This window comes from Pithys albifrons, chromosome 13 (genome assembly GCF_047495875.1).
Source record: "Pithys albifrons albifrons isolate INPA30051 chromosome 13, PitAlb_v1, whole genome shotgun sequence".
Taxonomy (NCBI): domain Eukaryota; kingdom Metazoa; phylum Chordata; class Aves; order Passeriformes; family Thamnophilidae; genus Pithys; species Pithys albifrons.
The window spans coordinates 685,501-709,022 of NC_092470.1; the positions used below are offsets into that span (position 1 = coordinate 685,501).

At 45.3% G+C, this 23,522-nt stretch overlaps 2 protein-coding genes across 6 annotated transcripts in view; both read right to left on the bottom strand.

Annotated features, from left to right (window-relative positions):
• Positions 1-6,755, bottom strand: part of DAPK2 (death associated protein kinase 2) — a 45,640-nt gene extending 38,885 nt beyond the window's left edge. For all 4 annotated transcript variants that reach the window (XM_071568122.1, XM_071568123.1, XM_071568121.1 and 1 more), the window contains exon 1: positions 6,580-6,755. The gene's annotated coding sequence lies outside the window, so the exon portion shown is untranslated. The remainder of the gene's footprint in view (positions 1-6,579) is intronic.
• Positions 6,756-10,951: 4,196 nt separating this feature from the next.
• The window catches only part of TBC1D2B (TBC1 domain family member 2B), a 34,422-nt gene continuing 21,851 nt past the window's right edge, over positions 10,952-23,522 (bottom strand). Inside the window, exons 9-13 of one of the 2 annotated variants that reach the window (XM_071568058.1) lie at positions 22,563-23,057; positions 20,653-20,770; positions 19,873-20,058; positions 18,476-18,597; positions 10,952-14,816 (exon numbers count right to left, since the gene is read on the bottom strand). In XM_071568058.1, coding sequence (XP_071424159.1) covers positions 14,621-14,816; positions 18,476-18,597; positions 19,873-20,058; positions 20,653-20,770; positions 22,563-23,057 — 1,117 coding nt within the window. In that variant the 3' untranslated portion in view covers positions 10,952-14,620. The other variant, XM_071568060.1, reaches the window with a different exon arrangement.

Below are 23,522 nucleotides of genomic sequence, written 5' to 3' on the forward strand. Positions count from 1 at the left end.
TAATAATTTGACAAACTTCTGGACAATAAAGCCTTTACACTACACTAAAGAGAGCCAGCATGAGAATAAGCATTACAGGCTCCTTCAATGAAGTGGCAGCAGGCAGATCCTGGGCCAAGGACAGCAAGAGCTTTCCTTTTCCTCAGGTCAGGCACTGCTCTGGAGCACACAGGCAGGACAGCAGAGACCTGCACTGCTGCTGTTAACAGGCTTTGTGATCCCATCTACAGAGCTCTTGGCACATCTTCCATCACACACGGCGTGTTTCAGAGGAGAACACGAGCAGCATTTTTTGCACGTGTTACTTTGTGTAACTGCAATTTGTTTCCTGAACACAATCTCTGAAGTTGATAAGCTCTGCGAGGTCTGGAGAGACAAGTCTCACACTGGTGCGCTTGAGCATCTGTGAATGCTGGGCTACTTTGGGATGAGAAGATGATCAGCAGTCACATTATTCCTTGGGCCACAGCTCCACAGCAACACAAGTTATGTAACAGAGTAGATTTGAACTGTCATGTGCTTTCCTGCAGGAATCCCTGATGCTGCTTTGCTTCAGATGCACTGGGCACTTCCAGGTTCTGTATTTCTATACAGCTCCTGCATATTTTTAAATAGCAGTCATTGGCAGACATTATAGAACAGGACTAGGTACCAAAACAGGAACAGAAATAGTCTCTTTGTGCTTCTACGTATATTTTTGGTTGATGTTAGCAAAACCTAGGAGAAAAACTATTTGCTTTATTTGAAGCAGAAGGGCTACTACTTTAATAGTGATGTTACTTAGGAATTACATTCACTCTTTCGAAAAACAGCAGCAGTAAGGGGCTATCAACAATATTACATGTCCCCTTATTGGGCAGTGAGCACTAATTACACAACACACAAGCTGAGAAGCAGTACCTGCTTCCACCAGAGAGAAACCACAAGGGTTGTGACACTGAGGCCCAGAATAACCACCACACTCCTAAAATACACTGCAGAAACCAAGACTTGTGCTGGTGAGCACAATGAGTTACAATGTGGGTTACTTCTTTCCACTTCCACTTTCCACTCCAATTTTTTTTCAGATATTTTCTGCATTTCTCTATATTTTCATGTTTTTCAAGGTGAAGCCAGGGGATGTGTTCTGTTACCCTGCTCATTAATTTCCTCCCCAAAGCCACATTCATGCCTGGACCAAAAAGGTCTATTTTTCTTCTCAATTAAAATAAATTACTCAAAATCCACTTTGTAGGCAAATTACTGTATTCCTCAAGCAACCTTTCAAAATCTCACAGGAAGCTCATTGACCAATATTACTCAGGGCTTGAAACCACAGTCCATAAATGTTTTAGCTGCATTTACAAGAATGAGGACATCTCTGGGCTATTGGCCCTTTAATAAGTTTGTATAATGCTGCTTGCAATTGTTCAGAGCAGCATTTTCTGAAGTGCAGATGAAAAAACAGTTCAACCCTCAGGGACTTCCAAAAAGCAAACAAGCCGAGTCTTGCTGAAAACCCCAAACTTTTTGCTCACCCTGAATTGCAAAATTAAGTTCTGAGCACACGCAAAAATCAAGTGCAGGAACATGCTCAGGTATTGAGATACTGCTGAGACTTGCCTGAAGATGGTAAATCCCTAAGGCTGATTACTCCCTTCATCAGCATCTGAGGTACATGGTTATAAACAATATTAATGCAAACACACCTAAAAAAAAATCATTGTTTTCAGAGAGAGTTCACAGCCATCCAGAAAAGCAAGTTAAAAACATTGCTTTGAGAGTGGGGAGCCCAAAACGCCTCTGGGAACACAGTCACTTCATGTTTGACAAGTTCACCCATTTCCCAGCATCTTCCAAAGAACACATCTAATTGTGCAAGTGCATAGAACCCATGCAATACTATCTCAAAAATAACCAAAAAATCCTCATCCCTTTTGCTGACCCTTTACCTTACACCCTTTTCTGGACAGTCAAACCAGTCAACTTAACCTGACCACCAAGGAACCATTCAAGCATGCAAGTCAGCCCAGAGCCTTGTTTCTGAAGGCTGCAGACAAAGCTGTTGCAAAGCATTCAGCCCCTCCCGGTGTACCTCTGGTGTGTTGGTGTTTCCCACATCTCTCACTTCCCCTTATCCAATCCTGCCTTCCACAGATACCTCTCACTGGCTCTAACTCAACAGTCACAGTGAGCACATCCCCAAAATAGATCATACACTTGATGACCCAAAACAATTGTCATTAGCAAATACACAGCATAGGGGGATAAGTCAACAAAAGACAACCTTCACACACTTAAAATTCACCTGAAATAAAAATGGCACTCCCAAGCAGGAACATAACCCTCCTCAGATATTGCTATGCTGAACCGAAACTAAGGTGATTTCACTTCCAAAGATTTTTTAAACTACAAGGTTTTTGCTGGACTCCATTTGCAAGTTCAGACCACAAGTACATCAAAGGAGGAAGGAGAGCCTTAATTTTTTTTCTTTAATCGGGTGGTGATTTTTCTTATGGTGGTCAGTGAAAGCAGAAATGAATTAGAGATGGTCATTCATCTTTGACTCCCTTAGACAAAAAGTTGTACATTCAGGATCTGAGGAAATAACAACAATCCACTTTATTCCTAATACACTCCTTATGTTAACACTTTGGGGGCATGTGCCCAAGCAATGAATCCAACGAGTCAGGACCATTCCAATCACTTGGGATCTGCACCACTAAGACCAGGCCAATGAGGGTATGTGTTACAGTGAGTTTTGGATCAGACCAGAGCTTTAGTTGCTCCAAGGCAAGCTCTGCAGAGAAGAGAAGCTGCTGTGAGCCTTCACAGGACATGCCATGTCTGTCCCTCAGCCACCCTGTGTTGGGCCATCTCTCCTCATAGAATCATTAAAGTTGGAAAAGACCTTCAAGATCATCAAGTCCAACTACCAACCCAACACTGCCGGATCCGCCAGTAAACCCTGTCCCTAAGCACCACATCTACTTTTGTTTTCAACACTGCCAAGGATGGTGATTTCAACACTTCCTTGGACAGTCTGTTCCACAGGCTTCAAAGTTTTCAATATGAACAAATCTTCAGTCTCTTTGCACATTCCTCACAGTGAGCATTGTCATACCAAGGCGAGCTTCTGCTCAGCATTTGTATCACTGTGTTTCCATAATGATACTCCATAGTAAAGTAAATGTTTAGTGTAAGTATATAATACTTCGCCTTTTACTGCTGCATTCAACTCTCCTGTACACAGACCAAGACAGTAAAGCATTGCTTGCTCTGTGCAAATGGTTTTCCTACAGACACGTAACAAAGCTGCAGCAAACCCAGAAATAGAACAAAGGCCCCTGAGATGGCAGTTTCAGGCACTACAAACACGTCCTGCCTAATCTTTCGCATTCCTAAACTCCGCCAGACCATAAAATGCCATCTTTTTTACCCTAAGAAAACGGTTTCCCATTGTGATCTCAGGCATAAATTTAAACACATATAGTCTATATCAGTACAAGCCCTGGGTATGGACATTCTTATTATAGCACAGAGAGCTTTCTTAGTGCAGCTTGTGCTGTGTGTAAAGAAATCGATGCACAGAAAGCCACTCTTCTGTAAGGGTGACAGAAGTCACCTTAAGAGAAGCAGAAGAAAGTAGGTTCTATTTCTCTTCTTTAATAAATGTTTCCCTGCACAGGTAAGTTATTAACTTGTCATTACTAAATTATGTGGCAATCAGTGATTGGTCTATACATGTCAAACTCATAATAAATGTCCACCCACCACTGAATAAGAGCAGAATACAGAGAACAGAGGTGAGACCAAAGCTGTTGCACCATTTGCCTTCCAGCAGCCTTGCCTTTTTTCCCTTAGGTTGCCTTCTACCCTAAGGAAACAAGTTTCAAGTGACTGACGTAAGAGCTGAATAATTTTACTTTCTCAAGTGCACTCGACATGAGCTGAATCACCAAATCCTTTGCCAAACTCAGAACCATTTCTTGTGGCATGTTTTTATATGACACTAGTTATACTAAAGCAAAATCCAAAACACATTAGAAAAGACCAAAGTAACAAGTTCCCTTATGAATTGTTTCATAATACTGAAAAAATGACCACAACAATTTAGAACCAAAACTGGACTGTTAAAAATTAATAAATTTTTGGGGAGGGGGAAATAAAAAAACTCAACAAACCACCAAACCAATTAAAGTTGTAGTGTTTTCTAGTTTTGGTGACTTAGGCTAAAACTAAATAGATTCTTATAAGAATTAAAATGTTTTACCCTTTCACTCTTCTTTCAGTTTCACTCCTTCTTTCACATTTCCTTTTCTTTATTTATCCTAGCAAAGACTAAGCAATTCCAACAGTAAAAAATCTCCAAACAACTCAAGTAGTTTTTACCCTTTGCTTTCAAATAAATGCAGCACAGTTAGAACATATTAATTTCATCAAACCCTCATTTTCACTGATATTATCCTCTCAGAAAACAACAGTAGTGTAAAAACTTTTGTCAGAAAATCAGGGCAGTTATTACCACCTATGTTGTGTCTAAAGGACATCAAACATACCCAACACTTGAGCATCCAGTCCCATTATAGGCCCACTGCTCCTGCCAGTGACTCGCAAGGGATCCCAAATTTACCCTCCTGTAATTGCATGTGTGGGGAGTGACCCAAGGCTGTATTTCCAAGCTTCAGGCACACGGACCAAATGCGTTGGCTCTGCAGCTAATTCCGGCTCTCCAGGGAGAGCCAAGGCTGGCTGTGAGCGATCCCAGAGCCCCGCGTGCCTGCCAGGTGAGGCTGGAGCTGCACCGGTGCAGGGGAGCAGGGGAGGCCCGCAATGCCAGGCATGATGGCACCACAGGGCACAGCCCGCAATGCCAGACACAGCCCGCAATGCCGGGCACAGCACGCAATGCAAGGCATGATGGCACCGCGGGGCACGGCCCGCAATGCCGGGCACGGCCCGCAATGCAAGGCATGATGGCACCGCCGGGCACGGCCCCCAATGCCGGGCACGCTGACACCGCCGGGCACAGCCCGCAATGCCGGGCACGGCCCGCAATGCAAGGCATGATGGCACCGCGGGGCACAGCCCGCAATGCCGGGCACGCTGACACCGCCGGGCACGGCCCGCAATGCCGGGCACGCTGACACCGCCGGGCACAGCCCGCAATGCCGGGCACGGCCCGCAATGCCAGGCACGCTGACACCGCCGGGCACGGCCCGCAATGCCGGGCACGCTGACACCGCCGGGCACGCTGACACCGCCGGGCACGGCCCGCAATGCCGGGCACGGCCCGCAATGCCAGGCACGCTGACACCGCCGGGCACGCTGACACCGCCGGGCACGGCCCGCAATGCCGGGCACGGCCCGCAATGCCAGGCACGCTGACACCGCCGGGCACGGCCCGCAATGCCGGGCACGCTGACACCGCCGGGCACGGCCCGCAATGCCGGGCACGCTGACACCGCCGGGCACGGCCCGCAATGCCGGGCACGCTGACACCGCCGGGCACGGCCCGCAATGCCGGGCACGCTGACACCGCCGGGCACAGCCGGCTGCCCGGCCGCGAGGCGCCTGCAAGGATTAGTGCCGCAGACACGGCACGTCACTGCTCCAAAGTCGCCTCTGCCATCCACACTTCTCTCACAGGCAAATAAAAGACATGGCACAGTCTGAAACCCACTACTGATTCAGAACAGGCACCTCTCTCTCCAAAGGGGCAGAGTTGAGGGTTTCCCCCACGCGTGAAGCAGGTGAGCACTCGGTGTTTGGTCCCTAGCAGGTGGTGGCTCACCAGCCCAAGCAGGAGCAATCGCCACATATTTCCACCCTCTAGCCCACATCTTCCTTCTTTACTGTCCTCTAAAAGGCTGCGGGCCAGGCCAGCCCCGTCTCCCCTGCCCGGCTCTCTGCCCAGCGCTGCAGGTGTAAGAAACCGACATCCAAAGGGAGGCTGTCGGAGGGAACAGGCAGGGAGGAGCTCAGGGACAAACACGATGAGGCTGCACAGCGATTGCTGAACAGTACCAGCAAGCCGAGGTGCGACCCCCTGCCCCGCTGTCCGCCGTGGCCTCGCAGAGTGACAGCGCCAGACCGAGCGGCGTGTCCCGGTGAAAGGGGCACCCGCGGGGCGGCCCGGCCCGGCACTGCGGGAGCTGCGCGGGGACAAGGGACAGCTGTCACGGAGGTGGAGCAGCCTGTGCCACCCCGGCAGGCTCTGTGCGGAGCTACCGCACACCGTGCGAGGGGAACATCAGGGAGGACATCGCCAGGGACACCATGCGAGGGGGGACATCACCCGGCACATCTTGCCAGGGGGACATCGCCCGGCACACCATGCGAGGGGGATATCAGGGGGTGGACATCGCCTGGCACTCCGTGCGGGGATGACAACAGGGGGGACATCAAGCGGGCCGGGGCTCCGCCCCGCTCACAGCCCGACCTGCGGGCGGCACCGCCGGGGCTCCCCGAGCCTGCCCGGCCCGTGGGGCACCGCAGCCGCGTCCCCTTGGCACGGGCGGACGCGGGGCACCGGCACCCGGGGGCGGCTCAGCCAGAGGGACACGGAGAGGGGAAGCCTCGGGGGGCAGCGCCACTTACCGCGTCCGAAAGGCTCGCTGGGCGCGGGGTCGGACCGGGCGGAGGCTGCGGGGGCAGAGCCGGGACCGAGGGGGCAGTGCCGGGACCGAGGGGGCAGTGCCGGGACCGAGGGGGCAGTGCCGGGACCGAGGGGGCAGAGCCGGGACCGAGGGGGCAGTGCCGGGACCGAGGGGGCAGAGCCGGGACCGAGGGGGCAGTGCCGGGACCGAGGGGGCAGAGCCGGGACCGAGGGGGCAGAGCCGGGACCGAGGGGGCAGTGCCGGGACCGAGGGGGCAGTGCCGGGACCGAGGGGGCAGTGTCGGGACCGAGGGGGCAGAGCCGAACGAGCGGCGGGGCCGGGCCGGGCGGGGTTGTGCCCGGTGAGGGCTGGAGGCTCATGGGGCCGGGCCGGGCCGAGTGAGGGCTGGTCCCGGCTCCGCGCTCCGCCGAGGACAGCCCCGCGGGGCGGGAGTGTCCTCAGCGACACGGCCCGAGGTGTGTCCCACCCCGGGGCATCCTCAGGGACGTGGCCACAGGTGTGTCCCACCCCGGGGCAGCATTCCAGGGGGATACGAGGGAGGAGCCCACGGTGCCCCGTGTGCGGTGCCCACGGACCTGCCCAGCTGGTGCAAAGCCTTTTGGAGCGGCACAGCGTGCCCAGGGGCAGTGGGGACAGCGCAGAGGTAGAACCCCATTTCTTTTCTTTAGTAGATACATAAACACAACACCAGGAAAATAAGCCTTGTTCTATATTCTGTACAAGCCTAAACACAGGTCCGGATGTGTTATGGTGTGGTCTGGAACTCACCCTGACTCCTTGGAATTGCCCAATGTTTCAAGAAAATGTGTGATATTCATACAGGGACCCCTCAAGAAAATGGATTTTATCCCTTCTCCATAAAATCATACAGTCTCTACTGATTTTTTAATCAGGCCTGTACTAACTTTATATTTTATATTAATTTTTGATTTTAGCTTGTACCCAAGTTTGTCAGTTATGTTAACCATGCATAACTTTATACAAAGAGGATTTTAACTATGTGACTGTAAGATGAACTTCTAAGAAAAAACCCAAAACCTTGTTTAGATTAGAGGCTGAGCTGTAAGAAATAAATCAGCAAACCTGTGTAGGTTGAAGCCTGAAGCTGTAACATTGTTTAGTTAAAAGGAAATACAGAGCTGCAGAGACAAGAGCAGGTTATTAGAGCTGTTAAGAGACACCCAAAATATCCTGCTTAACTCTGGGGAGTGGCTTTCAGTTGTAACTCAGGATATAAACCTGGAAACACAAAAGTCTCGCTGAACATGTTTGGGAGCAGTTAACCCCCATGTTCCAAGTGCTGAATAAAAGGAAGAATTTTGTTCTATTGGATCTGATTGTTTCTTAATTCAATATAAAGAATGACACATGATCCCATTCTCACTGTGCTTCTCAAGCTGCACTAACATGCACTACCCTAAGGAACCTCTGCCCTGCTGCTTTCCAACCTGCCCCACCCCAGTGCTGGCCACCAACAATGACATCCTTCATAGGCTCACTCTCCTATCATAAAGACATCCCCCAAACCTGTAAAACTTGATTTTCTCCCTCTTTATTTGGCAGACGGTAATTGCAATAAATGCTGTTTGGTCTCCTTACATTTATTCTGGGCAAGTTAATATCCATTGTTTGTTAATGAGGAATGAGGTGGGATTGTTCACACCTTCAAAATCAAATACAAGTGCCAGGTTGCCCTCACTTCCAAGTCTCCCTGTGGCTAAGGTAACACATGCTATGGTAAATTCTCATACATAAATAAGTGGGCTGTTTCCATTTGCAGTAAGATGCAAAGATATATTAATTAAAAATAATTTTATTCTTGGCAAGTGCCTAAAGGCAGTGCTTTTTATTATCACAGTTGAAAAGAAACTTGGCTTTAGACATGTTCCAAGTCAGGAGAACTGAACTCTGCCCTGGGAGTGGTGTCTACAGCCCATGGGTTCCACCCACCTCTCCCAATTCCAAAAGGAAAGTGGCTGCATCTGATACTACACAAGGTGGACAACAGGAAATGGAAGCACTAGAAAAAGTTTCAACGTGCAGTAGAAGTATTCAGAACTCTCCGAAAAGGAAACAAAGACACTTCATTCCTCACCTTTAGCTCTGCAATGTGATATGATCATGTGGCAGTCACAGCAATTGTCCTACAAATTTCCCAGAGAAAAGGGCACATGAGGAAGGCCACCTCTTTTTTTTTTTTTCTCCCAGCTGCAAGGAAGGGAACAAAACAGCACAGTTAAAACCCTGAGAGGCCACAGAGCAAGGGGAGATTGAATCCCATCCCCAGTGCTGTGTCCATGGGGTTTACAAGCCCCAGTACAGGTTCTGCCCAAGATGTGGCTCTTGCGTCGTCCTGTAGCTGTTTATTGTATTAAAACACTAACTCAGACTTTGTAACATCTTTGACAAGGAAGGTAAAAGCCTTTATGTGCACCCAGGACAAGCACAAAAAGGAGAACTCAGAGGTGAGCAGTGTTGTGAGTGGGCAGCCCGAGCAAACACTGCAGCCCTGCATTTACCACCCCTCCATAGGAAGGGACAGAGAAGGAAGGGGCAGTTCCAAAGGGGCAGTTCTAGGATTAAACACCAGAAAAACAGGCAAATAGCTTCTTTCAGTTTAATCACCAATCACAGTGCCTGAAGACAGCACTGAGTCTGGTCACCAGCACAAACCTGAAATCTTAGAGGCAGCTCACTGCAAAAATGTGACTGGTTTGTACCCACCAAAGGCCCACTGTATTTGAAGGACAGGCAGGATGCAGTTACTCAAGGCTAGAAAAATCTTAATTAAGGCCAAAGTCATCTTAATTTATTAAGTATAGTCTAGTATCAAATGTTTTAATTACTTCTTTTTACAACACTGCAGACAAATTTAGGGGAAAGCATATTTAGTTTTCTTATTAAATAACTGGTTTTGAAAGTCACATTCAGTATATAGTCCAGAGCTTTGCTTTCTAGTCTCACCCTCTGAAAAGCTGGCACTGCAGATGGGCATCACTGAACTGGAGACAAGTGGAGCTCCTGAAGCACAGAATACAACTCCAACTTCCTTGTGAGTGAACCTTTCACCTTCTTTCCTAGGGAGGGGGTTTCCAAGGCAGAGCACACCCTTCCTTTGCATTATCTGAAGGAATGTGCTTGTGTGGGAATTCTTAAAGCTTCAGCACTACATGGATTCTGCTCTCAGCTGAGGTCCAGCAGCTGCAGATAAGGAGCTCTGTTTAGCACTTCTGAAAATCCCACAGAATGAACACCTGATACAACACCAGCAGATTCCTTGTGTGCTCTGCTTCTCTGAGGCACCCAGAACACAGCAAGGCTTTCAGGTATTTGGTCTCAGCTCAGAGCTGGCCAACTGTGTTTATCCTCTCTAAGTTATGCATTTTTTAGGAGCCAGGCTAAGCCACACTCTCATCCTACTGCAATTCCAGTGAGAACAGATGTCTCAGGCTTAGTCCTAAGGAGCAAATGGGAGTCTCAGCTGTTCTTTACACACCCCAACAGCTGCAAGGGCAGCACAACCTACTCAAGCTAAACACACCAAGTGTCCAAGTGAGGATATTGCTCTTTGTGCACTCTCTTCTCAGAATTCTCTGTTTATTTCTGACTTACATTTTCAGTATACAGGACAGGAGGTCCTTAGGCCATAATCATGTCCTGCCTCAATTGCTGATCTCTATCCTGTTTTGCAACCCCTTTGAAAAGATTTCCAGTAGCTACTGCTATAACAGCTTGCCATTCTGTAGCAGAGCCAGAGAGGACAAGAACTGTGCACTATTCACCTCTGCTTAGGAAAGATCTGCTTGCACCGGCAAGTAAAGTCAACTCCTGATTCATTTCTCTCATAAACACCTGAAGTAGCTGACGTACTTCGTAGCCTCTTTAAGGGAATCAAGCAACTCCAAAATGCAAGAGTGACATCTGAAAGACAGACACTGGGACTGGCTTTCAAAATTAATTCAGTGCCTGGTTAAATTTTCAAAGCAGCTGACATTACGCATTTGACTACAAAAGGCTTTAGCAGAACATCAGTACCAGGCATCCTAAAGAGGCTTATGGTGTCAGGAGATACCACACAAATACATGCTTCCTACAAAGTGTGTTCCCTGTGAGTGCTCATGCAGATGTCATCTTCCCTTCCCTGCTCTCCCAAGAAACTGAGGGCACCACTCACAAGTGGACCCACATCTTCAAGCTTCAAAGCCCAAATTGCCTGTATGCTCCTTCACAGAGATTCTCTCATATCACAGTACCAGACAAAAATACAAGCCCTACTACTTGCTTGTGCTGATGGCACCTGCAGGTATTTCTATCCGTTACGGGGAAAAAAAAAAAAGAACAAGAGCAAGCTATAAAGTAATAAACAATTTATTTTTTCTTTACATTGATCTTTATGAAGATAACATCACTTATGTTTTGTGATTCGTATTTCTTGTACCGCATATTGCTGATTTCTAACGTGGCACTTAAGGGAACAGTCACAAACTGCTACACAATTGCATTGAATTAATCAATTTTCCATTTCTTGGTCAAACATGATTGAATGTACAACTGTAAAATTTGAGACCACTCTTCATTCCTGTTGTCTTAAGAAAGAAAAAAAAAATCTTTCCCTTTCTGCTGAAATATCTTACCATGTTTACCAAAACTGAGGGGAAGGGGAGAACCTCTCGCAGAAGACACCTAAAGAGCAACAAAAAAATCCTTTTTATTGATTACATGGCTGGTAAAAAGAACACCACCAAACAATCTGATAACACTGGATGAAACCACTACCTGCACACATGGACAGGTAGAGCTAAAATACTGTTCAGTTTAATAACTAGAGGTGTAGAGTCCCATTTTTTTGCCCACTGAACAGAAGATAATGCAACACTTTCATCAGGTAACCAAAAGTTTCATTGGGAAGCTGTGCACACATGTATGACAATGGGAGAATATTCTGCAGGGTACAGCTTAGTGGTTTGGTTTGCATCACATATTCTGGGAACCAGACAGAAGGAACTCTGGGCACCTATGTGTGTCACCTTGAAGTTAAAAAAATCCTCTTGGCAGTCTTTATTTGGGTTAACAGCTCAGTTTCCTCCCAGCTGGCTGGCATGACTGTTCAACCCACATGCATCCCTTCACAATTCACACCCAACACAAACTCTGGGTGTCTCTGCAGTTCAGCTTCTGCAGGTCAGAGTCACTCTGGACTTTGGCTTGGTTTCATGAGGTTTCCACACTGCCTGTGTATCCTGCACATCCCTAATGAGTTACTGCTCTCCAAGGTTACCCAATTAAGCACCACTGGAAAACCAAGTCACCTCAGAACATTTGCAACAGCAAAGGCAAAATTCCCCTGGTGGTGCTTCCCGCTACATGCAGCACATCTCTGGTCCGTGGAGATTTCCAGTGCTCAGAACTCAGATGCCTCTGCAGCTTTTTGACCTTTTAACTCATCATTAAATCAGTAACAAGGCTTAACAAAATGAAGCCAACAGCTTGCTGGGAACTTGAGCACAACAGCAACAACTTGTTTCGTATTTGTAAGCTGGCAAAATACCCAGAGACAACAGGACCTCCAAAAGGTTCCTGCATTCATGGATTAGAGTCACACTGTGACATAAGAACCAGAGCTACTTATTTTTACTGTACAGCTGGGTAACAGCTTGGGTAATGAAACACACAACACACATACACAAATACAACCCTCAGCACAACTGTAACAAAGATGGTCCTGTAACATTGCAGGGCCTGTCTGTCAGCTGGAGAACTTCCTGAACAGTTAGTTTATCTTCACAAGCTACAGATTTCAGTGGAATCAGTCTGGAAACATCTCCCAGAGTTATGGGACTATTTCACAGTGAAGACTCAAACCCACAGAACAGGCTGTGGAAACAGGGTAAGTACACACAGTTCTAAGTTCTTCACCTTAGTATCTCAATTGTGGCCACTGAAAGGAAGATCTTCAGCTTAGAAAAACCCTTTCATTTAACACTTGAAAACAACATTAAAGCAAACAAACAAGAAAAAAAAGCCAACATGTCAGATTGATTTAGAGACCAGCTCTTTCAAAACCAAGACAGCATAACTAGAAAATTAGAAAATCTGGTCCCATTTTTGTATTCAAATATTGATTGTACGTAGAAAAACAATACAGTACATACAATAATATCCCAACCATGCCTAACAAACACCAGTACACAACCAAGAGTATCTAGGGAATTGAAAAAAATCCCAAACCACTACTTACAATAGACAAGGCAGGGAACATTTTAAAAGACAAATAACATACAAATCAAGATGATCACATCATGGGTCCCTCACTGGCAAGGATTTGATGGTTGAGTAAAAATTGTGTCATATAGGAAGCATATTCTATATCAAAAGTAGCCCTCTAAGTTACAACTTCACCTCTGATTAAATAGTTCCCTTGCAGATAAACTTATAAAATGCTTGCTTGGAGAAGGCTACAACTAAATTCTCTAAAATAATAAAAGAAAGTGCTGCAAAACAAAGGCAGGGTTTCTCTCTGCACACACATTTACTAAATGATTACATGATTACACCCAATAAAGTAGTACAAAAATCAAAACACAAGAAATGAAAGCTTGATGCACTTTACTCTTCCCAATTACTTGTTTTGTTTTTTTGCCAATTAACCACTTCCCCAGAGCCCAGTGATTTGCTGCCTGGTATTTAAACCCCAGTTTTATCATGACACCATTTAAGTCAATCCAACAGTCTGAAGATCCAACAGTTCATGAAAAAACATTGCAAAGTCCAGTGAGTGGGCAGCAAGGAGACCCTCCTCATCCTCAGAGCCGTGGGAGTCCTGCTGGTCGCCAAAGAACAGCCTCCAGTGGCACTTCCACAGCAGCAACACTGCAGCTCAACCCCCAGGTGTGTCCTCTCAGCTGTCCTGAAGGAAAGCTGAGCACTAAGAGAATATTGCATTTTTCTGTTGGCAAAGGATCTTCAGTTCCTCTGTGCATGTTGTGACCTTTAAGCTCCTCTGACTGACTGATGATCGCCACCACTATTGTACAACACTTCTGCACTCATGCAAAAACAACACTGTTTTTCTTCTTAAAGAGCAAGACTTCACCTTAAGTCCTAAATAGGAAAAAGCATTAAGAGAAAAAAACCCAACCACTCCCTCCCCAAAATACCACAAAAAACAAACTAACAAAACAAACCCTCAACAGATACATAGAAAATGACCTACTAAAGCATGGTACTCCTGTGACAAGCTCCATTCTTCCACAATATCTGAAGTTTGGTTGTGAACTTTTTTGAAACATTGCAATCAAAAAAGTGAATGGAAATAAAATGAACAGAATTTGATCTGTAACCCCTTTGCATTAATGAGAATCTTTTTCAACAGAGCTGCCCTGAAAAGCACAAATTGTGTTTGATATCACTGTTTCAGTACACACTGAACATTCAGTGGCAAATACTTATTTTACCTTTACTTTAGAGGACAAATATTCAAGTGTTCAGTTTGGTGATCCATTTCACGTCACCTCAGGAGAACACAAAGGAATGTACAAGTTTTCCTGTGCATCACTCTGTACTTTTCTAGTTAGTGACCTCATGAAGAGCTACATTGAGCCGATCTGAGACCAAGAAATGTCATGTCCTCTCACACTGAACCTGCACTACAGAAAACATGATTACATCAGACCCACACAGAATGGCAATGAGTGCAGTAAACAGAGCATGGACTTGTCTTACTCTGGTTTCACACCCAGGCACTGACAGTGCACTGTGGGAAACCAACTGCCAGTTCAGCTGACTGACTACACTGAGACAGAGATTAAATGCTCTATAAAAGACTCCATGAACATCAATGTAAACACAAGTGTTTGGCCTCCATACAAAGCAGTATTTATGAAAGTGCTGGGGTTTGGAAATCTGTCCTGCATCTTTCCAAAAGCAACTAGTTTACATTCTGATTGACAGCATTAATAAAGTGTGTTGGAGGTTCCCTCACTTTGGTCAGGCTCCCAAAGGGAAGTTTCTGCTGGGCAGTCTCAGCTATCCTCCTCATCATCACTGATGAGGTCCCTTTTCTCCACGCACGTGTCCCGCTCCCGCAGGAAGTCCTCGCGCATGGCCTCCAGCTCCGTCAGCTCCAGACGCACCTTCTCCAGGTGGTAGGTCCTCCGGTTCCTGATCTGACGCAGGGGAAAAGGGTTCAGGTCTCCAAAGGCAATAGCAGTCAGTTTCCTGTAAGATTACACAGAGTTAGAAGAATCTTTATTTGGTGCTTTTTAAAGTCAGTTTTGAACTTCATCTGTGTCCCAGTTCAGCACCTGGGACCAGTTTATCACTGTGTGGGTGTGACCAAAGCTGTGCATTCTACACCCTCTATTCCATTTCCAACAAACTGTTAACAATGGACCATTGGCAGCAGCTGCCCAGGACACACCTGACCCCTCAGCATGCAAGCGGGGTGGGAAAGAAGCCTGGGAGAGGAGCTGGGAGAACTCCCCTCTGGGGAGTCCTTGGCACCTCCACACCCACCTGAGGGCTCAGCTCTGCTCATGGGCCAGCAACCATTCCAAAATCCCCCCTGACTCCCAGAGTCAGATCCCCCAGTGTGGAACTCCCTGCCCTGGAGAGGGACTGGGGGCTCCCACCTGCACCTGAGGGGAGAGAATCTTGGGCTTTGGGGACTTGGGGAACCACTCATCAGATCCAGAGGAGGAGCAGAACCTGGACAGGAGGAGACCACCACTCTCCACCAGACTGTGACATCATCTGCACCAACAGGTTTTCCCTTCCTTTTATACTTTGGACTCGGGGGAACCACGTGGGGCTCAGCACAGGGGCCACCAAACCCCATTGTGTTTGTGCCCCAGGGGGCTGGGTTATAATTTTGGGTTTTTGGGTTAAACCCAATTTCTCTTTGTGTCATTGCATTTATTGTAATATTGTTATTGAATTGTAACTCTGACTTCTAATCTCTTTTGTGTTGGGTTTGTTTCTCCTGTTGGTTTACCTGTAAACCAGCACACCATGATAAAAAACATGCTCTTTACTTGTGATCATTTGCAGGGACACGTTTTTCTCCCTTAGCCCCTACGGCCGTGCTGAGCAGCCAAGCAGGTAAAACACACCCACTCTGCATTCAGTGCAGAAATCCCCCCTCACTCTGCCCCAGCACAGAGCCCTCAGTGCCACTGGAGGACATCTACAGCAGCTGGCTCTGCACATCACCAGTGGTATGCCAAGCATTCCCACCTGCTTATCCTCAGCTCCTAAGTTTTTCTCTCATCACATATGCACACTCAAACAGAATTTACCAAGTTTCATGTCCTGACAAGTACACGTGTGTCACTGAAGCCCAGAGTGCTGATAAAAAAACAAGGATCTGGACAACATTTTAAACCCCTTTCCCTGAGCTTGGGCTCCACCAGTATCTCTACCTTTTTGTAATATTGTTATTAAATTTTAACTCTGACTTGTGATCTCTTTTGTGTTGGATTCACTTCTCCTGCCAGTCAACCTTTAAACCAGCACAATCTGTATCTTAAAATCAGTTTTGAACTTCATCTGTGTCGATTTTTATTGTGTGGAAGGTATCTCTCATCTCTCACACTTGACAGGTTTCAGGATTGCCAGAAATTTCTACAAAGCACTCAGTTTTAAGTTTATTTCAAGTGATAAAGTGTTATCAAATGCTCAGGAGTTCACAAAGCCACCTGCAAACTCTGGATAATGCTACAGAGATCACAGCCTTGACACCAGCCAGCAGAAGACACAAGCTGGAGTCATCAGAGCTTCCTCCTACACTGAGCACTGGGTACATCCAGTTACCCACTGAAGGCTGGATAACTCTTCCATGTAACCCAGTGAAGCTCTTTCAATCCCAAACCAGTTGGCTCTCATGTTAACCTGCCAAGGATAAGTATCCCAGGTAAAGCCTGGGGTAACAGGAATGCAGCCAAGGATAATACAAAACATGTACAAGCCAATCTTTATGACACAGTGGGGGAGCTCTGGGGCTGCTGCTGCAGCACAGGGATCTGTGGGCTGCTGCCACATGAGGCTCCTCAGTGCCCAGCAGAGCACCAGAGAGGATCCAGCACCCTCCCAGAGTGATGCATCACACTGCAGTCTCAGCAAACTTAGCAACTGGTCTGACTCAGTCAGTCCAAAGACAGAGGTAACTACATCATTATTGTTGATCTACACCTAAAATATCTCACTGTTTACAAAGGAAAAAAAGGTAACTAGGATATTTAATTTATTCTACTTGAATTGTCAAGTAAACCCAAATATTAAGAAAATTTATTTGGACAGTTTATTTAAGGCTAGTTTTGTATTTTTGAGTGAACAGGAATGACTTCCTGCTCTTTCAACAGAGAATATTCCAACAGCTGCTCTACCTGTGCACAACATGCTTTGTATCTGTAAAAAACCTAACTATGACATCCTACAGGTCAGAGTAGAATCATGCACATGTTTGCAGATACTGTTCTCCGCTAGAGTTTGAAATTAAAAACTCTTCGTGCAAAATGATTTTTAACCCATTCAAGACATCCATGAATTCTATAAAAAAAGTATTTCTGTATTTTTCTTTTACAAGAACATGACTTTTGGTCCGTATTAGGAAAGACATCATTCTATGTGCTTTTGTACTCCTCAAATTTTGATACTGTGAAAAGCACAAACATGGCAGAATAAGAAACCAGGCAGTTTGAATCACATCTTGTCAGTCCCAGCAGGCAAATCCATATTCCCTATGTGGCACTGTACCACTGCTTCCAAGTCCCAACCCTAAGAAAGCAGGGGCTTGCAGAGCATTTGTGTTGGAAATATCTTTGATGCACTGAATGCTGTCCTCACTTGAACTCCCCATCTGCCAGTGGTACCTAATCAGCTCGTTTTGTTAACAGCAAAATGAGGTATCTTTCAGCAATATTAAAAAAATCTTTAAAATAGGTTATTTCAGCACCAGGAGAACCAGAAAAGGAATGGAAAAGCAAATCTTCATCTCAGATCAAATATCAAAGTTTTGTTCAAATTCGGTAAAACAAAAAATATTAAATTTACTTTTTCTCTCTGCATCAGTCCAAACAATCCTTTTCAAGCACAGACTAAGGTTATTCAGTTTTAACTTCTCTCCAGTCAAACCAAACACAGGAAGTAAAAATATTAAACAGCTCTTGCAGCAGGAGGCAAAGTATAAGCCTAAATTTTTGTGGAAATTATTACAGTATAAAAAACCCACCTTAGATTTCAATATACGATTTTGCACTACCCAGAAAATCAGTGAGCTTCAATATAAGTGCAGAGTATTTTCAGACATTAAACTAATCTCAATATGATTTTTCAATATCAATCTGCAGCTCTACAGCCTTGAAACCAGGAACCTAAAACCACTGGAGCCTAATTTACAAACTGTAAGTCCTATGCAAGGGCTGAAGAACAGAAGAGTATCCACTTTGTATTTATTCTCTGCTTCCAAGTGTATCCTTGAATCAGCAAGAGCCATGTGGCAGAAGCCTGTGATTAATGATATACATAACAGATCTAAGCCTTGTGGGACATGGCTCACATTTTTAATATCTGAGCCAGGATGTGTTTTTATCTATCATAAAACATTTTACTAATTCAAGTTGTATCTGCAGTGCAGGGAGACTCCTCCTCTGGCTGAGATTCTCCAGGGCTGCTACCATTATACAACACCTAAAAATGACCAACAAGGCATTCACCACTCCCGCTTTTGTCTGGGCCAGATCAAAGTGCTCCTGACAATTCTTAGCAGTTAGTTGCATCTCTGGGTGCTTTATACCTGAATTGGGATCTAGATAAAAAAAAACCAACTTCTTCCATGCCCCACTCCAAGCCTTTCCATGACACCAGCCTGAGGTACCCACCTGGCATCAAGGATGTTGCGTGTGAAATAGCGAAGGTACTTGAAAATGGACATGGAATCTTGCAGCTTTAGGATTTCCTCCTCTTGGTATTTAAAAAGTGCCAAGGCAAATCGGAATATTACCTGATGAAAACACACACAGCATTTGGTGTTTGTAAGCACAGAATACACCAATTCTCATGATCCTCTTGATAAACTCCAAGGAGAAGTGTTGCTCTGACACAGGCTGTATTTGAGGTCTCCGATCACACCTCCTCCATCTCCCTCCCCTGCCCCAGCTCCCCAAAGCTGCCAAATACTTCTGTTACGGGCTGTAACCAAGGCAAAGCATCCAGAACACAAGACTGAGTTTACAGCATTCAGATTCTTGAACACTTTTAGTTCCTGATTCAGTTGTAGAACACAGACTGCTGGGCCTATTGCATGAATGCATTTACTAAGTTACTTCAGAGCTAAAATTAAGTTTTAGATTTTTAAACAGGTTGTTTTCCAGTGCCTTGAATTTTCCCAGCACACTGTGGGACAGGTGCTGAAGGGATTTCTGATACCAATTTGTCCATCAACATTGGCATGAGCTGGAAGAAGCATCATTTTCCTTCATTCCAAAAGGCTTTGGTACATCCTGAACTTTGCCAGTCTGTACCTGGCTGCATTCACAAAACACCAAGGTGCTTAACTGATGGGAATGAACACACAACCACTGTGTTACAAAGGCCAACCAAGGCCAACAAGAATTCCAGCTAACACAGTTTTTGTCATCTTACTTTATAACTCACCTGTTCCCTCCAGTTGCCTACAAAAATCTACTGTAGTGTTTGAAGCCAATGGCCTTTGCCCTGCACTGATTTTATTTCACTGCAATTTAACAAGAATGCAACACATGAAAACTCTTTCACATTCCCTTTAATTTATGACATAGGAGCCCAGAGAGTCATGTTTGGTCACTTGTGCTTTATCTGTCTACAGAGACAAGCTAAAAATTAGCACTTGGTTACCACAAATTTTTACATCTTTTCAATACTTTTAACTTCTGGCACCTTCACTTAAACTTTCTTCTTGATAGGATTACTTGAAGCTGATCGACAGCAGCACACAGGAGTAAACTCCACTGCCTCCACTTTAATTTTTAAGGGGAATAAAAAAGGTGAGTGGTGAAAGGAAAATACTTGCAATTAAAATTCTTCCATGTAACTCAACCCCTTAACTTGCAGAACACAGATAAAAGGGAACATGTTTTGACTGGTTATTTACGCACATTTCCTCCCTTGTTTTTTTTTTCCTACCAGTGATTTTAACTGACAGGATTCTTATGAAATAACCTCCCTCCACCCTGCACTCAGTAACAGCAGAGTTTTGTTATCAGGTAACAAATGAACCAGCAGAGCTCCTTCAGCTCACCTTTGGTCCCTCATACAGGAAGGAGTCCCAGATTTTAAAAAGGATGTCACTGACTACACTGTCCACAAACACCACCAGGAACCAGTTGAAGGTGATAAGAGTATAATCAACTTTATACTGTTCAAAATGGGCATGCAGGCGTGGGAGCTTCTCACTCATCAAATCCTTGAACACTCGCTGATCAACCTGAACAGATGACAGAGGTTAGTACTGCTCCTCATTTTCCAGCACATCATTCAGGGTAGGGCTGTCACCAGTCTGTAAAGTTTTTCAAGAGGTAACCAGGAAACCCAGGACTGTCCAGGTAACCCTCCAGGCTGGATCCAGCCCAAACACACACAGCCACCTCAGTGATGACACAGCTTCTTCACCCAGCCCTGCCCCACACAGGTCCCCAGTGCTGGTGCAGGAGCACTGGAGCAGGGAATGTGCTGGGGAAGGACTCGGATGGAAGAGGCAGCACCTGGAACAGAGTGTCACAGCACACACTGCTCTCAGTGCTGCAGAATGCTCCCACAGAGCCCATAACCACCCCCAGTCTGAGGAAAGAAAGGGTAAAATCCACTCAGTTCTGAGAGGCCAATAATGAGAGGGGGAGTTAAGAACTGGAGCTCCAAGCAGGTCACTGAACAAGTATTTCAGTGTTGAGTCCTTGTCCAAACAAGGGCCCTGGTGCCTGGAACCCACCCCTGCCAAGAACACATCCCCCAAGAAGATCTATCAGACTGTTGCAAAGGAAAGCTCTGGACAGGCTACAGTTCACAGGACCAGAGCACATACCTGGGATCCCAGCAGTGTCTTAGTGTAATAATCACGAGGCATGAAAACTTCCACTATTGTTACCAGACACCAAAAAGCATCTTCCTGCTCCAAGTACAGAAGTGCAATTGCTACCAACCTGAAAATAGGATTTATTTGGAGAAAAAGATTATTACAGCATCACAACTATACTAAGAACCATTACAATAAAGTGTTTCTGTTCAGCACAGATAAATGTATTAACAGGAGAGAACTAACAGCAAAACTGTTAGAGGAGTTTCAGACTGGGCCTTGTCAGCCACACCAAGTATTTTATTCAGCTAAGTAAGAAATCAAATGAAGGCAAAAGCTGAGTGCTTTTCTAGAAGCCATTTTCCCATGAACTAAGATGGGAATAATGAGAAGCTTCTGAGTCCTAAATACTTGATTCCCAGACTTTTGTGTTTCCTCACTGAAGAGCAGAAGGAACAGGTGGCTTTTGAATTACAGACAAAATGGTTTTAAGATTAGAAAGACCCTTTCTAGCACATTTGCTTTATATCCATTAAGATAAATGTAAATAAAACCATCATGTTTTAATGAAAATAAAAAGCCCTAAAATATTTCAAAGATTAAACTTGTTCTAAGAACTTCCTGAGGTGTTGGTGTTGCTGATTTTAGAAGCTCTCTAAACATAGACACAGAGTCTAGCTTAGCAAGGAGACATTGTTTATTCTGTGCAGGGTGTAAGGTGGGTGTTTCCATGAATCAAATGCACCAAGGGGTAAAAAGTTACATCCTTTATACAGTAAAATCCACACGAACCTGCCTATCTAATACATGAAACATGAACTACTTCTGATGCTTCTTCAAAGCTTAAGGGAATATATCCAAATAGCTTTTAGCTTCTGCAAGCACATCTAAACCCAGAATTATTTAGAGTACAACCAAAAAGGTCCCTGGAGAAGGTAATGCTGCACACAAAGTTCAAATTTATCAGAAACATTTGTAACACTTCCCAGTCACCAGGGACATGTTGCCCCAAGACTGCCACAGCTCTTCTTCATCTGTGTCTTGTGACATGCCAGTGACAATATTAATACCAGAAATGTATGATTTCCCTACAGAATGTAACCACTAGGGATGAATCCTCAGAAAGAATAGTTATTACTACATTATTCACTACTTCCACTGCTGCCACCCCCCCCACTACCTCTGTTACTCACTGCCTCTGTTCTGCTACTTCTTCAGTGCAGTTTCAAGTGACAGAGCTGCTCCAGTACACAAATTAGTGCACAAATGGACATCTATAGTATTACACAGCATAGAATTATTGTATTATACTTGGTTTAATTGTATTACAGTATTCTATCAAGGGGACAAGGCAGGGTATTATGTTAGGCTAACACACCTGCTTCAAGTAATACCTTCTTTTACCACAGGTCTCCAAGTAGCAAAGCTATTTTGGCCAAGGCCAATTGCAATGAATTAGAATTTTTCTTAGCACTGTAACATGAAAATCACCTTTAATTTCTGCAATGCTGATTGAAGGCATCAGAGGGAAATGCTGAAATTTGTGGGCTTAACAATACAAAAAAAAGCTTTCAAGCATTTATTTCTGCTTGTTTAAAAAAAAGAAAAAAAACCTAGCATATTGTTGCACACAAAGCAACTCAATCCCCTGCAAGTGAGACAAAGTCAGTGTAAAACTAGATTTAAGTAGCCCATTTCTTATGCAAGTTAATTCCAGTTACAGTTTTTTTGCTAAGTTGATTTTACAAAATTCGTTATCCAGGTCATCTGTTGGGGGTTTTTATTGTTTTAGAAAGTGTGATACTTATTTATTAAAATATTATAGATTATGAGCATACAACCCATAAGGCAAACCTCTGTTTGGAAGCATGTTGCTATCCATGTGACTAGAAAGGCACTCAAGGTTAGCCAAATCTTACCTGTTGAGCCCTTGGCAATATCCTATATCAGGATTTCTCCAGGAAAACGCCAGCAGCACATTTCGCAGCTTCTGGATCCCTTCGGATGTGGGGGAGGAATAATGTTTGTTGTTTGGCAAAGTTCTCAAGAGATCCAACTCAATCTGCTTGGATGCAGGATTTTGTTTTTCCAGGGCATTATGCAGCAGGGTTTGGAAGTAGCCAGGCACTGTGCTGTCCTTGAATTTCTTCACGTGGAGGTTGACACACCACTTCCAGACCCTGGAGCGGTGCTCATGTGGGATTCCCGAGCGGATGAGGTTCTTCAGCTCCACACTGCGCACCATCTCCCTGGTCAGGGTGCTCGCCAGGTAGTTCTCCCACTTCACCCCTGCAGAGATCTCGCGGTTTTCACTGAGCGAAAGCGACCTCAGGTCCAAGGCTCGGGATTTGGCAACGAGTTTCTCCTCCTCATCATCCTCTGGGACTGTCTGAAAGCCATAGATGTCATACTCACTGCAGGGGGGGCAGGGGGGCAAAGGGAGAAAGGAGATTTTACATGTGGTCAGTAGCCCCGAAACTCTCGAGTTCCCATCATAAAGTTACCTCAAAGCTGTAGGGGCAAGGGGGGTGAGTTAATGGTGGTCAGAAGAGGATCAAGTACAGCAAACATCAGAAGGCATAGACCTTTATTTTTAGTTACAGCTTCACCTTTTATCTCCTCGTGTATCCAAGATGCCATCACACAATTGGCTAGTCAGGTCACTAAGCATACATGGAACATTCTACTGGCTCCAAGGTATCCCACATTCTACAGGCGGCTCCCTCCTCAAGCCTGCCCTCCAAACTGCTTTCCTTCAAGGACACGCTCTGAACTGCTCCATATCAATCTCTTCATCGATCACCTCAGACATCAGGGGATCCACAAACACACTGTCATCCCCACACAAAGCCACTCTCCACAGTTTTCAACAATCATTT